The sequence below is a fragment of the Somniosus microcephalus genome, unplaced genomic scaffold (genome assembly GCF_052327205.1).
Source record: "Somniosus microcephalus isolate GS21.2 unplaced genomic scaffold, FLI_Smic_1.0 unresolved_chr7, whole genome shotgun sequence".
Classification (NCBI taxonomy): Eukaryota; Metazoa; Chordata; class Chondrichthyes; order Squaliformes; family Somniosidae; genus Somniosus; species Somniosus microcephalus.
Window position 1 is genome coordinate 624,725 of NW_028225185.1, and position 13,614 is coordinate 638,338.

The 13,614-nt window shown below is 49.8% G+C and overlaps 1 protein-coding gene across 1 annotated transcript; it reads left to right on the forward strand.

Moving 5' to 3' along the window:
• Positions 1-2,311: 2,311 nt before the first annotated feature.
• Positions 2,312-11,837, forward strand: LOC147086336 (uncharacterized). The gene is made up of 2 exons (XM_085978390.1): positions 2,312-5,055; positions 8,241-11,837. Exon 2 carries the CDS (start codon positions 9,111-9,113, stop codon positions 10,590-10,592), a length of 1,482 nt encoding a protein of 493 aa, XP_085834516.1. The 5' UTR covers positions 2,312-5,055; positions 8,241-9,110; the 3' UTR covers positions 10,593-11,837.
• The last annotated feature ends 1,777 nt before the right edge of the window (positions 11,838-13,614 follow it).

Here is a 13,614-nt window from a genome sequence, read left to right on the forward strand (position 1 = left end):
TTCTTCTGCTTCACCCTCCAGACTTCACCTTCTCCTTCTCCTTCTTCTGCTTCACCCTCCAGACTTCACCTTCTCCTTCTCCTTCCTCTGCTTCTTCTGCTTCACCCGCCAGACTTCACCTTCTACTTCTCCTTCTTCTGCTTCACCCTCCAGATTTCATCTTCTCCTTCTCCTGCTTCACCCTCCAGACTTCACCTTCTCCTTCTCCTTCTTCTGCTTTTTCTGCTTCACCCTCCAGACTTCACCTTCTCCTTCTCCTTCTTTTGCTTCTTCTGCTTCAACCTCCAGATTTCACCTTCTCCTTCTGCTTCACCCTCCAGACTTCTCCTTCTCCTGCTTCACCCTCCAGACTTCACCTTCTCCTTCTCCTTCTTCTGCTTCTTCTGCTTCACCCTCCAGACTTCACCTTCTCCTTCTCCTTCTTCTGCTTCACCCTCCAGACTTCACTTTCTCCTTCTCCTTCTTCTGCTTCACCCTCCAGACTTCACCTTCTCCTTCTCCTTCTTCTGCTTCACCCTCCAGACTTCACCTTCTCCTTCTTCTGCTTCTTCTGCTTCACCCTCCAGACTACACCTTCTGCTTCACCCTCCAGACATCACCTTCTCCTTCTCCTTCTTCTGCTTCTTCTGCTTCACACTCCAGACTTCACCTTCTCCTTCTCCTTCTTCTGCTTCACCCTCCAGACTTCAGCTTCTCCTTCTCCTTCTTCTGCTTCTTCTGCTTCACCCTCCAGACTTCACCTTCTCCATCTCCTTCTTCGGCTTCTGCTGCTTCTCCCTCCAGACTTCACCTTCTCCTTCTTCTGCTTCACCCTCCAGACTTCACCTTCTCCTTCTCCTCCTTCTTCTGCTTCACCCTCCAGACTTCACCTTCTCCTTCTTCTGCTTCGCCCTCCAGAATTCAACTTCTCCTGCTCCTTCTTCTGCTTCTTCTGCTTCACCCTCCAGACTTCACCTTCTCCTTCCCCTTCTTCTGCTTCTTCTGCGTCACCCTCCAGACTTCTCCTTCTTCTGCTTCTTCTGCTTCACCCTCCAGACTTCACCTTCTCCATCTCCTTCTTCGGCTTCTGCTGCTTCTCCCTCCAGACTTCACCTTCTCCTTCTCTTTCTCCTTCTTCTGCTTCTTCTGCTTCACCCTCCAGACTTCACCTTCTCCTTCTCCTGCTTCTTCTGCTTCACCCTCCAGACTTCACCTTCTCCTTCTCCTTCTTCTGCTTCTTCTGCTTCACCCTCCAGACTTCACATTCTCCTTCTCCTTCTTCTGCTTCTGCTGCTTCACCCTCCAGACTTCACCTTCTCCTTCTCCTTCTTCTGCTTCTCCCTCCAGACTTCACCTTCTCCTTCTCCTTCTTCTGCTTCACCCTCCAGACTTCACCTTCTCCTTCTCCTTCTTCTGCTTCTTCTGCTTCACCCTCCAGACTTCACCTTCTCCTTCTCCTTCTTCCGCTTCACCCTCCAGACTTCACCTTCTCCTTCTCCTTCTTCTGCTTCTTCTGCTTCACCCTCCAGACTTCTCCTTCTCCTGCTCCTTCTTCTGCTTCCTCTGCTTCACCCTCCCGACTTCACCTGCTCCTTCTCCTTCTTCTGCTTCACCCACCAGACTTCACCTTCTCCTTCTTCTGCTTCACCCTCCAGACTTCACCTACTCCTTCTCCTTCTTCTGCTTCTTCAGCTTCACCCTCCAGACTTCACCTTCTCCTTCTCCTTCAGCCTCCAGTCTTCACCTTCTCCTTCTCCTCCTTCTTCTGCTTCACCCTCCAGACTTCACCTTCTCCTTCTTCTGCTTCGCCCTCCAGAATTCAACTTCTCGTGCTCCTTCTTCTGCTTCTTCTGCTTCACCATCCAGACTTCACCACCTTCTTCTCCTTCTTCTGCTTCACCCTCCAGACTTCTCCTTCTCCTTCTCCTTCTCCTTCTTCTGCTTCATCTGCTTCACCCTCCAGACTTCACCTTCTCCTTCTCCTTCTTCTGCTTCATCTGCTTCACCCTCCAGACTTCTCCTTCTTCTCCTTCTCCTTCTCCTTCTTCTGCTTCTTCTGCTTCACCCTCCAGACTTCACCTTCTCCTTCTCCTTCTTCTGCTTCTTCTGCTTCACCCTCCAGACTTCATCTTCTCCTCCTTCTTCTGCTTCATCTGCTTCACCCTCCAGACTTCTCCTTCTTCTCCTTCTCCTTCTCCTTCTTCTGCTTCTTCTGCTTCACCCTCCAGACTTCACCTTCTCCTTCTCCTTCTTCTGCTTCTTCTGCTTCACCCTCCAGACTTCATCTTCTCCTTCTCCTTCTTCTGCTTCTCCTGCCAGACTTAACCTTCTCCTTCTTCTGCTTCATCTGCTTCACCCTCCAGACTTCTGCTTCTCCTTCTCCTTCTTCTGCTTCTCCTGCCAGACATCACCTTCTCCTTCTCCTTCTTCTGCTTCACCCTCCAGACTTCACCTTCTCCTTCTTCTGCTTCTTCTGCTTCACCCTCCAGACTTCACTTTCTCCTTCTCCTTCTTTTGCTTCTTCTGCTTCACCCTCCAGGCTTCACCTTCTCCTTCTTCTGCTTCTTCTGCTTCACCCTCCAGACTTCACCTTCTCCTTCTGCTTCTTTTGCTTCACCCTCCAGACTTCACCTTCTCCTTCTCCTTCTTCTGCTTCTTCTGATTCACCCTCCAGACTTCAGCTTCTCCTTCTCCTTCTTCTGCTTCTTCTGTTTCACCCTCCAGACTTCACCTCCTTCTTCTGCTTCACCCTCCAGACTTCACCTTCTCCTTCTTCTGCTTCACCATCCAGACTTCACCTACTCCTTCTCCTTCTTCTTCTTCTTCTGCTTCACCCTCCAGACTTCACCTTCTCCTTCTCCTTCTTCTGCTTCACCCTCCAGACTTCTTCTCCTTCTCCTTCTCCTTCTTCTGCTTCTTCTGCTTCACTCGCCAGACTTCACCACCTCCTCCTCCTTCTTCTGCTTCACCCTCCAGAATTCACCTTCTCCTTCTCCTGCTTCTTCTGCTTCACCCTCCAGACTTCTCCTTCTCCTTCTTCTGCTTCTTCTGCTTCACCCTCCAGACTTCACCTTCTCCTTCTCCTTCTTCTGCTTCATGCTCCGGACTTCACCTTCTCCGTCTCCTTCTTCTGCTTCACCCTCCAGACTTCACCTTCTCCTACTCCTTCTTCTACTTCTTCTGCTTCACCCTCCAGACTTCACCTTCTCCTTCTCCTTCTTCTGCTTCTTCTGGTTCACCCTCCAGACTTCTCCTTCTCCTTCTTCTGCTTCTTCTGCTTCACCCTCCAGACTTCACCTTCTCCTTCTCCTTCTTCTGCTTCACCCTCCAGACTTCACATTCTCCTTCTCCTCCTTCTGCTTCTTCCTCTTCACCCACAGACTTCTTCTTTGGATTCTTTGGATTCTTCGGATTCTTCTTCGGATTCTTCTTCTTCTTCGGATTCTTCTTCTTCGGATTCTTCTTCTTCGGATTCTTCTTCTTCGGATTCTTCTTCTTTGGATTCTTCTTCTTCTTCTTCGGATTCTTCTTCTTCTGCTTCTTCGGATTCTTCTTCTTTGGCTTCTTCTTCTTCGGATTCTTCTTCAGATTCTTCTTCGGATGCTTCTTCTTCGGATTCTTCTTCTTCGGATTCTTCTTCGGATTCTTCGGATTCTTCCAGGATTCTTCTTCCAGGATTCTTCTTCTTCTTCTTCTTCCAGGATTCTTCTTCTTCTTCTTCCAGGATTCTTCTTCTTCTTCTTCTTCTTCCAGGATTCTTCTTCCAGGATTCTTCTTCTTCTTCTTCTTCCAGGGTTCTTCTTCCAGGATTCTTCTTCTTCTTCTTCTTCTTCTTCCAGGATTCTTCTTCTTCTTCTTCCAGGATTCTTCTTCTTCCCCTAAACCTCAACCTAACGCTAATCCTAACCCTAACCCTCATACTAAACCGAACCCAACCCGACACTGACCCTGACCCAGATCCTAACCGTAACACTAACCCCAAACACCAACACTAAACCGAACCCTATTTCACAAACCCTAACACTAACCCCAAACACCAACCCTAACCCTATTTCACAAACTCTAACGCTAATGCCAAACACTAACCCTAACCCAAAACATGAACCATAACTCAACTTCACAAACCATTACACTAACTCCAAACACCAACCCTAACCCTACCTGCAATAACACTAACCCTAAATCCCTAACCCTAACCCCTAAACCTAACCCTAACACAAACCCTAACTCCCTAACCTTAAATACATAACCCTAACCTCAAATGCTAACCATAACCCTTAACCCTAAATGCAGTGTCCCTAACCCTAACCCTAACCGCAACCCTAAACCTAACCCTAACACTACCCTAAATAACCTAACCCTAAATATCCTAACCCTAAATACCCTAACCCTAAATACCCTAACCCTAAATACCCTAGCCCTAACACTAAACCCTAAGCCTAACCCCTAGCCCTACACCCTACACTAACTGCACTAACCCTAAAACAAACCTTAAATCCCTAACCCTAACCCCAAACGCTAACCCTAACCCTTAACCCTAAATGCACTAAACCTAACCCTAAATCCCTAACCCTAAATGCCCGAACCCTAACTGCACTAACCCAAACCTTAACCCTAGCCCTAGCACTAACCCTAACTCTAACCCCTAACCCTTTCCCTCAAACCCTAAAACCTGACCCCTAAAGCCTAACCCTAACCCTAAATCCCGAACCCTAACCCTAAAACCTAACCGCTAAAGCCTGACCCTAAAACCTAACCCCTAAAGCCTAACCCTAACAATAACCCTAAAACCTAACCCCTGGGGCTGAGCGGTAGACCTGCGAGAGGCACGGAGTCAGCAAGAGGAGGATAAAAAGAGCGCCAAGAGGAGGATAAAAAGAGCGCAAAGAGGAGGCCTGGGACCAGAGCTCAGCGGTGGACCTGTGAGAGGCACAGATTCAGCGAGAGGAGGATAAAAAGAGCGTGGAGAGGAGGCCTGGGACCGGAGTTGAGCGGCGGACCTGCGAGAGGCACAGATTCAGTGAGAGGAGAGAGAGAAGTAAAAAGTAATCGAAGTGTAATGTTAGCAGAAAGCAGGTAAGTGATTGGTTGGTGAGTATTTCTCTCTGTCTCACTTTTTTCCAAACTTAAATTTTGTGGTTTATAGTTTCTAGGGTCTCTGCTGTGTAGTGGGGACTGCTGGTAAACAAGGGCCCTTGAGTATATCATTTAATTGTAGTGTAATTGGCGGGACTGATTTGATTTAATTTAATTTGAATTAATTAAAGGGTAAGTCATGGCAGTACAGCTCGGCGCTCTAGTATGCTCCTCCTGCACTGTGGGAAATCAGGGACACTTCCGGTGTCCCTGACAACCATGTGTGCGGGAAGTGTATCCAGCTGCAGCTACTGGCAGACCGCATTGCGGTGTTGGAGCTGCAAATGGATACATACTGGAGCATTCGCGATGCTGAGGACATCGTGGATAGCATGTTTAATGAGTTGGTCACACCGCAGGTAAAGGCTGCACAGGCAGGAAGGGAATGGGTGACCGCCAGGCAGAGTAGTAGGCACAGGCAGGTAGTGCAGGGGTCCCCTGTGGCCATCCCCCTCTCAAACAGATATACTGCTTTGGATATTGCTGAGGGAGATGGCTTATCGGGAGAAGACAACAGCAGCCAACTTCCTGGCACCATGGGTGGTTCTGCTGCACAGGACGGGAGAAAAAAGAGTGGGAGAGCTATAGTAATAGGGGATTCTATTGTAAGGGGAATAGATAGGCGTTTCTGCGGCCACAAACAAGACTCCAGGATGGTATGTTGCCTCCCTGGTGCAAGGGTCAAGGATGTCTGAGCGGCTGCAGAGCCTTTTGGAAGGGGAGGGTGAACAGCCAGTTGTCATGGTGCATATAGGTACCAACGATATAGGTAAAAACCGGGATGAGGTCCTAAAAGCTGAATATAGGGAGTTAGGAGGTAAATTAAAAAATAGGACCTCAAAGGTAGTAATCTCAGGATTGCTACCAGTGCCACGTGCTAGTCAGAGTAGAAATAGAAGGATATTTCAGATGAATACGTGGCTAGAGGAATGGTGCAAGGGGGAGGGATTCAAATTCCTGGGACATTGGAACCGGTTCTGGGGGAGGTGGGACCAGTACAAACTGGACGGTTTGCACCTGGGCAGGACCGGGACCGATGTCCTAGGGGGAGTGTTTGCAAGTGCTGTGGGGGAGGGTTTAAACTAAAATGGCAGGGGGTTGGGAACCTGTGCAGGGAGACAGGGGAAAGGGAAACAAGGATAGAAGCAAAAGACAGGAAGGAGAAAAGCAAAAGTGGCAGTCAGAGAAATCAAGGGTTTAAATCAAACATGGCCACAGTAAATAATAATTCTAAAAGGTCTAAGAGTGTTAAAAAAACAAGCCTGAAGGCTTTGTGTCTTAATGCGAGGAGCATTCATAATAAGGTGGATGAATTAGCTGCGCAAATAGATGTAAACGGATAGGATATGATCGGGATTACGGAAACATGGCTCCAGGGTGACCAAGGCTGGGAGCTCAACATCCAGGGGTATTCAATATTCAGGAAAGACAGGCAAAAAAGGAAAAGGAGGTGGGGTAGCATTGCTGGTTAAAGAGGAGATTAACACAATTGTAAGGAAGGATATTAGCTCTGATGATGTGGAATCTGTATGGGTAGAGCTGAGAAATACCAAGAGGCAGAAAACGTTAGTGGGAGTTGTATACAGACCCCCAAACAGTAATGCGGAGGTTGGGGGGGGCATTAAATGGGAAATTAGAGATGCGTGCAATAAGGGCACAGCAGTTATCATGGGTGACTTTAATCTACATATAGATTGGGCTAACCAAATTAGTAATAATACTGTGGAGGAGGAATTCCTGGAGTGTATACGGGATGGTTTCCTGGACCAATATGTCGAGGAACCAACTAGAGATCAGGCCATCTTAGACTGGGTATTATGTAATGAGAAAGGAATAATTAGCAATCTTGTTGTGCGAGGCCCCTTGGGGCGGAGTGATCATAATATGATAGAATTCTTCATTAAGATGGAGAGTGAAGTAGTTGACTCAGAGACTAGGGTCCTGAGTTTAAATAAAGGAAACTACGATGGTATGAGGCGCGAGTTGGGTAGGATTGATTGGGGAATGTTACTCAAAGGGTTGATGGTGGATAGGCAATGGCAAACATTTAAAGATCGCATGGATGAACTACAGAGCACTTGGAAAACAGTGACAGGATCGGACAAAGTCAACATGGATTTACAAAAGGTAAATCATGCTTGGCTAATCTACTGGAATTTTTTGAGGATGTAACTGGTAGAATAGATAAGGGAGAACCAGTGGATGTGGTGTATTTGGACTTTCAGAAGGCTTTCGATAAGGTCCCGCATAAGCAATTATAATATAATAATTCAACTTTATTGTCATTGTACAATGCACAAGTACATGGACAACGAAATGTGATCTTGCAAGCTCCCATGAGTCCAGTACAAATAACATTAACATTAAACGTAAATAGCACCATCCTGGGAGAAGCAAAGCCGCTGCGTTTGTGCGCGCCGCCATTCCATTTCCACCATTCCTCCTGTCCGACAATCTTCAGCCCAACGCCCGGGCCTGCTCACCAGCCGCCCCTCCCGGGGCTCCTTCCTGTGACCTTCTCACCAACCGCCCCTCCTCGGGGCTCCTTCCGTGACCTTCTGCACCTGGTCTTCCCTGATGGTCAGCCCTCCATGGTACTAACCAGGCCTGGCTCTGCTTAGCTTCCAAGCCTTGCCAGTGACCCTGTCCCTAGTCCCAGGAACAGGGCTTGTAAAATTAAGGCACATGGGATTGGGGGCGAGGTACTGACTTGGATAGAGAACTGGTTGGCAGACAGGAAGCAAAGAGTTGGAATAAATGGGTCTTTTTCCGAGTGGCAGGCAGTGACTAGTGGGGTACCGCAGGGATCGGTCCTAGGGCACCAGCTCTTCACAATATATATTAATGATCCAGACAAGGGAACTAGATGTAATATCTCCAAGTTTGCAGACGGCACAAAGCTGAGTGGGCGTGTGTGCTGTGAGGAGGATGCCGAGAAACTCCAGTATGATTTGGACAGGTTGGGTGATTCGGCAGATGCATGGCAGATGCAGTATAATGTGGATAAATGCGAGGTTATCCACTTTGGTGGCAAAAACAGAAAGGCAGATTGTGCTGTCTCTCCCTCTAACTTAACCTTACTGTATGTACATAACCTACTTATATATGTATAACTTACCTTTTAGGGCCATTGCCCCTTTAAGACGCGCCTTAGCGCGCTGACGTCACGTCACGTACGACGTGACGGACATGCGTGAGGCGGCTGCCGGCCCGACTCGGCTCTCCGGAAAGGCCGCCGGCACAGCCCGGCCCAGCGTCTTCGGCCGCATCGATCAGCCGCCGGGAGCGCCGCTATCTTCCGCTCCCGCGGCAAGCACCGGCCCAGCCTGGCCTCCAGCCCCGCTCCCGACTTAGGCCCCAATGGCCAGCGACGCAACGACCGGCAAACGTGACGACGTCACAACCCCGAGCGTGATGAGGTCATCACGCTCCCCACGGGACTGCGAGCTCATTCCTCGTGGAGCCGCCGCCGGAACAGGACCCGCGCCACGGTGCCCCTCAGTTGTATTGCCCCCATGCTTGAGTCTTGGAAATTGTTTGTCTGTAAGTATTTTAGAATGCTATAGACGATTAGCGTACACTGTATGTTGTAGAAAATGTTTAGTTGTAACTTTTCTCGGTCTAGCTGGTTATCTAGCAGCTGTATTTGATACACTATGTACAGGGCTAATTTAAAGAGAATGCCTTCCAGCCTGCTAAATGTATATTCGTTGCCAGACGTACTGTGTTGCCCAGGCGTACCTAAATTTGTGTACACATACCAATTATGCGTCTGTATACTAATGCGTCCTTCCATTTCTGTGTTGTATTTCAGTTTTACAATAAGAATCTTTCAATAAAGCGTTACAAGAAAAGTCAAGCCTTGTGATTTTACGGGAAGATATCAAGTTGTTCGCTATCTGTCTAGCTCTGCATAGCCATGCGTTGCGAGGGCAGAAAAGTAAAAAGACAACAGCACAGCGGGCCCAAGCACAGGAAGATACCACTCAGCTACCATGAGTCTACGCTCAGGAAAACAATATACCCTAGAGGACGTCGACCAACCAAGTGAGAAGCATGAGCCTCTCCTAGCTAACGATGCCAAGTCACAGCCCTCTAAAGCATCCTCTAGGTCATCTCGGCGGTCCAGCAGACCGTCGTCATCGACAGCTTCTGCGGCCGCCAAAGCACGTGCCAAGGCAAAAGCTGCCCAGTCTCAATTGCCCTTCGCTGAAAAAGAAGCTGACCTTATGAAGCAGAGAGCTGACCTCGACGCTAGCGCGTTGAAGCAGAGAGCTGACCTCGACGCTAGTGTGATGAAGCAGAGAGCTGACCTCGACGCTAGTGTGACGAAGCAGACAGCACAGTCCTCTAAAGTATCCACTAGATCATCTCGGCAGTCCAGCAGACCGTCGTCATCGACAGCTTCTGCAGCCGCCAAAGCACGTGCCAAGGCAGAAGCTGCCCAGGCTCGATTGGCCCTTGCTGAAAAAGAAGCTAGCGTGATGAAGCAGAAAGCCGACCTCGACGCTAGCGTTACGAAGCAGAGAGCTGACCTCGCTGCCATTCTCCACATTCTCCAAAGCCAGAGAGCTGCCGCTGCCGCTAAAGCCGAAGCCGCAGCTTATGAAGAAGGTGAGGAGAGCGAAAGTGGGGAGCCCAGCCAGGAAACATATGATCTGGAACAGCCCCTCAGTCCAGTGCAACGTACAAGTGAGTATGTGCAACAACACTCCAAATTGTTCTCAAAGGAAACATTCAGGTATCTCGACGTAGAACCAGCTACTCACCACAGCAACAAACGGCCCGTTTTCGGAGACACTGAGCTTAAAAGAGAACAAAAAAGTAAGACTCACCTGCAGAGACCTCCACAACACTCGGCCAAGCAGTCCTCGTCCGAGCCGCAAGGCGCACAAGACCTCGCTAGGTACCTTACTCGCCGAGAATTATTAAGTTCAGGCCTCCTAGAATTCGATGACCGTCCTGAAAATTATTGGTCATGGAAAGCGTCCTTCCTGAGTACCACCAAGGACTTGAATCTGTCAGCCAGAGAAGAACTAGACTTGATGACAAAGTGGCTCGGAGCTGAGTCGTCAAGGCAGGCGAAGAGAATTCGCTCAGCGCTCGTCCTCAATCCCACAGCAGGCCTCAACCTGGTTTGGCAACGTCTTGAAGACTGTTATGGGACACCAGAAGTCATCGAACACGCACTGCTCAAGAAGATTGAGGACTTCCCGAAGCTAACCAACAAGGATAATGTCGAGCTCAGAGAACTGGGCGACATTCTCCTCGAACTGGAGTGTGCCAAGGGAGAAGGTTACCTGACCGGCCTCTCGTATTTGGATACAGCTCGTGGGGTAAACCCAATAGTGGAAAAGCTCCCCCACAATCTTCAAGAGAAATGGATAGCTAAGGGATCCAAGTACAAGGAGGAAAATGGAGTGGCATTTCTCCCTCTTCTCCAGATTTGTCCAACAACAGGCAAAGGTGAGGAATGATCCAAGTTTCACTTTCTCCACCTCCAGCAGTTACGCTCCTTCGGGAACAGAGAAATCCACAAAGTACAGCAACAAAGCCTCTGAGTGTGCACAAAACAGATGTTCCAGCCGAACCCTCAGTCAACCAATCCAGTTCTGCTGGGAATGAAGTGGATGACCCAGATCGTCAGTGTCCAATACACAAGAAGCCCCACCCACTCAGTGTCGAAGCTTTAGAGACAAGCCTATTGATGAGCGCACATCATACCTGAAAGAGAACCGCATCTGCTTCAGGTGTTGTGGGTCGACTATGCACATGGCAAAAGACTGCAAGGCGACAATCAAGTGCCTTGAGTGCAACAGCGAAAAACACATAGCAGCCCTGCATCCAGGTCCTCCTCCGTCAACCACTGAGAGTGCCACGGTTGACAAAGAGGATAGCGGGGAGCAAAGCGAAAGCACATCTTCAGTCACCTCCAAGTGTAGAGGTTTGCGGAAAAGCAAGCAGCCCACGCTCATGCTCCAAAATCTGCTTGGTTAAAGCATATCCTGCAGGGAGAAAGGAGAAGGCAATCAAAATGTATGCAGTGCTCGATGAGCAAAGTAACAAGTCTCTAGCGAAGACAGAATTCTTCAATCTCTTTGACGTCAAGGCCAGCGCCGCTCCATACACGCTAAAAACCTGCGCAGGGACAACAGAGACCATGGGTAGGAGAGTTGGGAACTTCATGATCGAGTCCATGGATGGGAAACTACAGCTTCCCCTCCCCACCTTGATTGAGTGCGACATGATGCCAGAGGATAGGACGGAAATCCCCTCCCCAGAGGTCGCACGCCATCAGCCCCACCTACAGCCAATTGCCAACAAGGTTCCAGCTGTGGACCCGGACGCTCCAATCCTCCTACTCTTGGGAAGAGACATCTTAAGGGTGCACAAGGTGCGTGAGCACATCAACGGGCCCCACGATGCTCCCTATGCGCAGCGGCTTGACTTGGGATGGGTCCTCGTGGGTGGAGTTTGCCTGGGAACAGTCCACAAACCAGCGGATGTCAGCGTCTATAAAGCAAACGTGTTGCACAACGGTCGCACATCCTGTCTCAGCCCATGCCCAAACAGGATCCAGGTCAAGGAGGACTACGATGACACGATGCAGCATCATAGGTCAACCTCCTCTGCCTGTGAGGAAGAGGCAGGCCCCACTGTGAGCACAGATGGCCTAGGATGCTCAGTGTTTGAAAGGTCCAAGGACGGTGGACACAGCTGGGCGGCACCCCTGCCGTTTCGCTCTCCTGGACGCCGTCTTCTGAGTAGCGGGGAGCAGGCTGCGGGGCGCCTCTGCTCGCTCAGGAGAACCCTGGTGCCGGTGTCCACCGACCCAGACATGCCTGCAGTCCTCACCCCAGCGATGCTCCTGACTCAAAAGATGAGTGCTATTTCAGCTCCCTCTGGAAACTTCGACATGGCCGAGCTGCACGGGAAGCAGTGGAAGCAAGTACAGTGTCGCGCAGACACTTCTTGGAAGAGATGGAGAGGAGAGTATTTGTCCACCCTACAGAGCCGTAGGAAATGGACAGAAGACAAGCCGAATGTCAAAGTGAGAGATGTCGTCTTGCTGAAAGACAGCCAAGCACACAAACGAATGGCCAGTGGGACTGGTCGTCAAAACTCTGCCGAGCAGGGACAAGAGGGTCCGCAAGGTGGAGGTGAAGATCGTCAAGGAGGGGACTGTCAAAGTGTTTCTGAGGCCAGTCTCAGAGATCGTAGTCCTCCTTTCCAAAGAAACCTAGAGAACGGACTCTGAGTATGTTGCAGCCAAAGGACGTTTTCTTCAGGTTTATTTTGTATCTGTAGTGGTACAAATGGAATTGTACCAAGCGGGGAGTGTGCTGTCTCTCCCTCTAACTTAACCTTACTGTATGTACATAACCTACTTATATGTATAACTTACCTGTTAGGGCCGTTGCCCCTTTAACTCACCTTTTAGGGCCATTGCCCCTTTAAGACGCGCCTTAGCGCGCTGACGTCACGTCACGTACGATGTGACGTGCGTGAGGCAGCTGCCGGCCTGACTCGGCTCTCCGGAAAGGCCGCCGGCACAGCCCGGCCTAGCGTCTTCGGCCGCATCGACCAGCCGCCGGGAGCGCCGCTATCTTCCGCTCCCGCGGCAAGCACCGGCCCAGCCTGGCCTCCAGCCCCGCTCCCGACTTAGGCCCCAACGGCCAGCGACGCAACGACCGGCAAACGTGACGACGTCACAACCCCGAGCGTGATGAGGTCATCACGCTCCCCACGGGACTGCGAGCTCATTCCTCGTGGAGCCGCCGCCGGAACAGGACCCGCGCCACGGTGCTCCTCAGTTGTATTGCCCCCATGCTTGAGTCTTGGAAATTGTTTGTCTGTAAGTATTTTAGAATGCTATAGACGATTAGCGTACACTGTATGTTGTAGAAAATGTTTAGTTGTAACTTTTCTCGGTCTAGCTGGTTATCTAGCAGCTGTATTTGATACACTATGTACAGGGCTAATTTAAAGAGAATGCCTTCCAGCCTGCTAAATGTATATTCGTTGCCAGACGTACTGTGTTGCCCAGACGTACCTAAATTTGTGTACACATACCAATTATGCGTCTGTATACTAATGCGTCCTTCCATTTCTGTGTTGTATTTCAGTTTTACAATAAGAATCTTTCAATAAAGCGTTACAAGAAAAGTCAAGCCCTGTGATTTTACGGGAAGATATCAAGTTGTTCGCTATCTGTCTAGCTCTGCATAGCCATGCGTTGCGAGGGCAGAAAAGTAAAAAGACAACAGCACAGCGGGCCCAAGCACAGGAAGATACCACTCAGCTACCATGAGTCTACGCTCAGGAAAACAATATACCCTAGAGGACGTCGACCAACCAAGTGAGAAGCATGAGCCTCTCCTAGCTAACGATGCCAAGTCACAGCCCTCTAAAGCATCCTCTAGGTCATCTCGGCGGTCCAGCAGACCGTCGTCATCGACAGCTTCTGCGGCCGCCAAAGCACGTGCCAAGGCAAAAGCT

Bases quoted from the DNA above. Each gene is read 5' to 3' on its own strand.
- LOC147086336 (XM_085978390.1), top strand. From the start codon at position 9,111: ATGAGTCTACGCTCAGGAAAACAATATACCCTAGAGGACGTCGACCAA.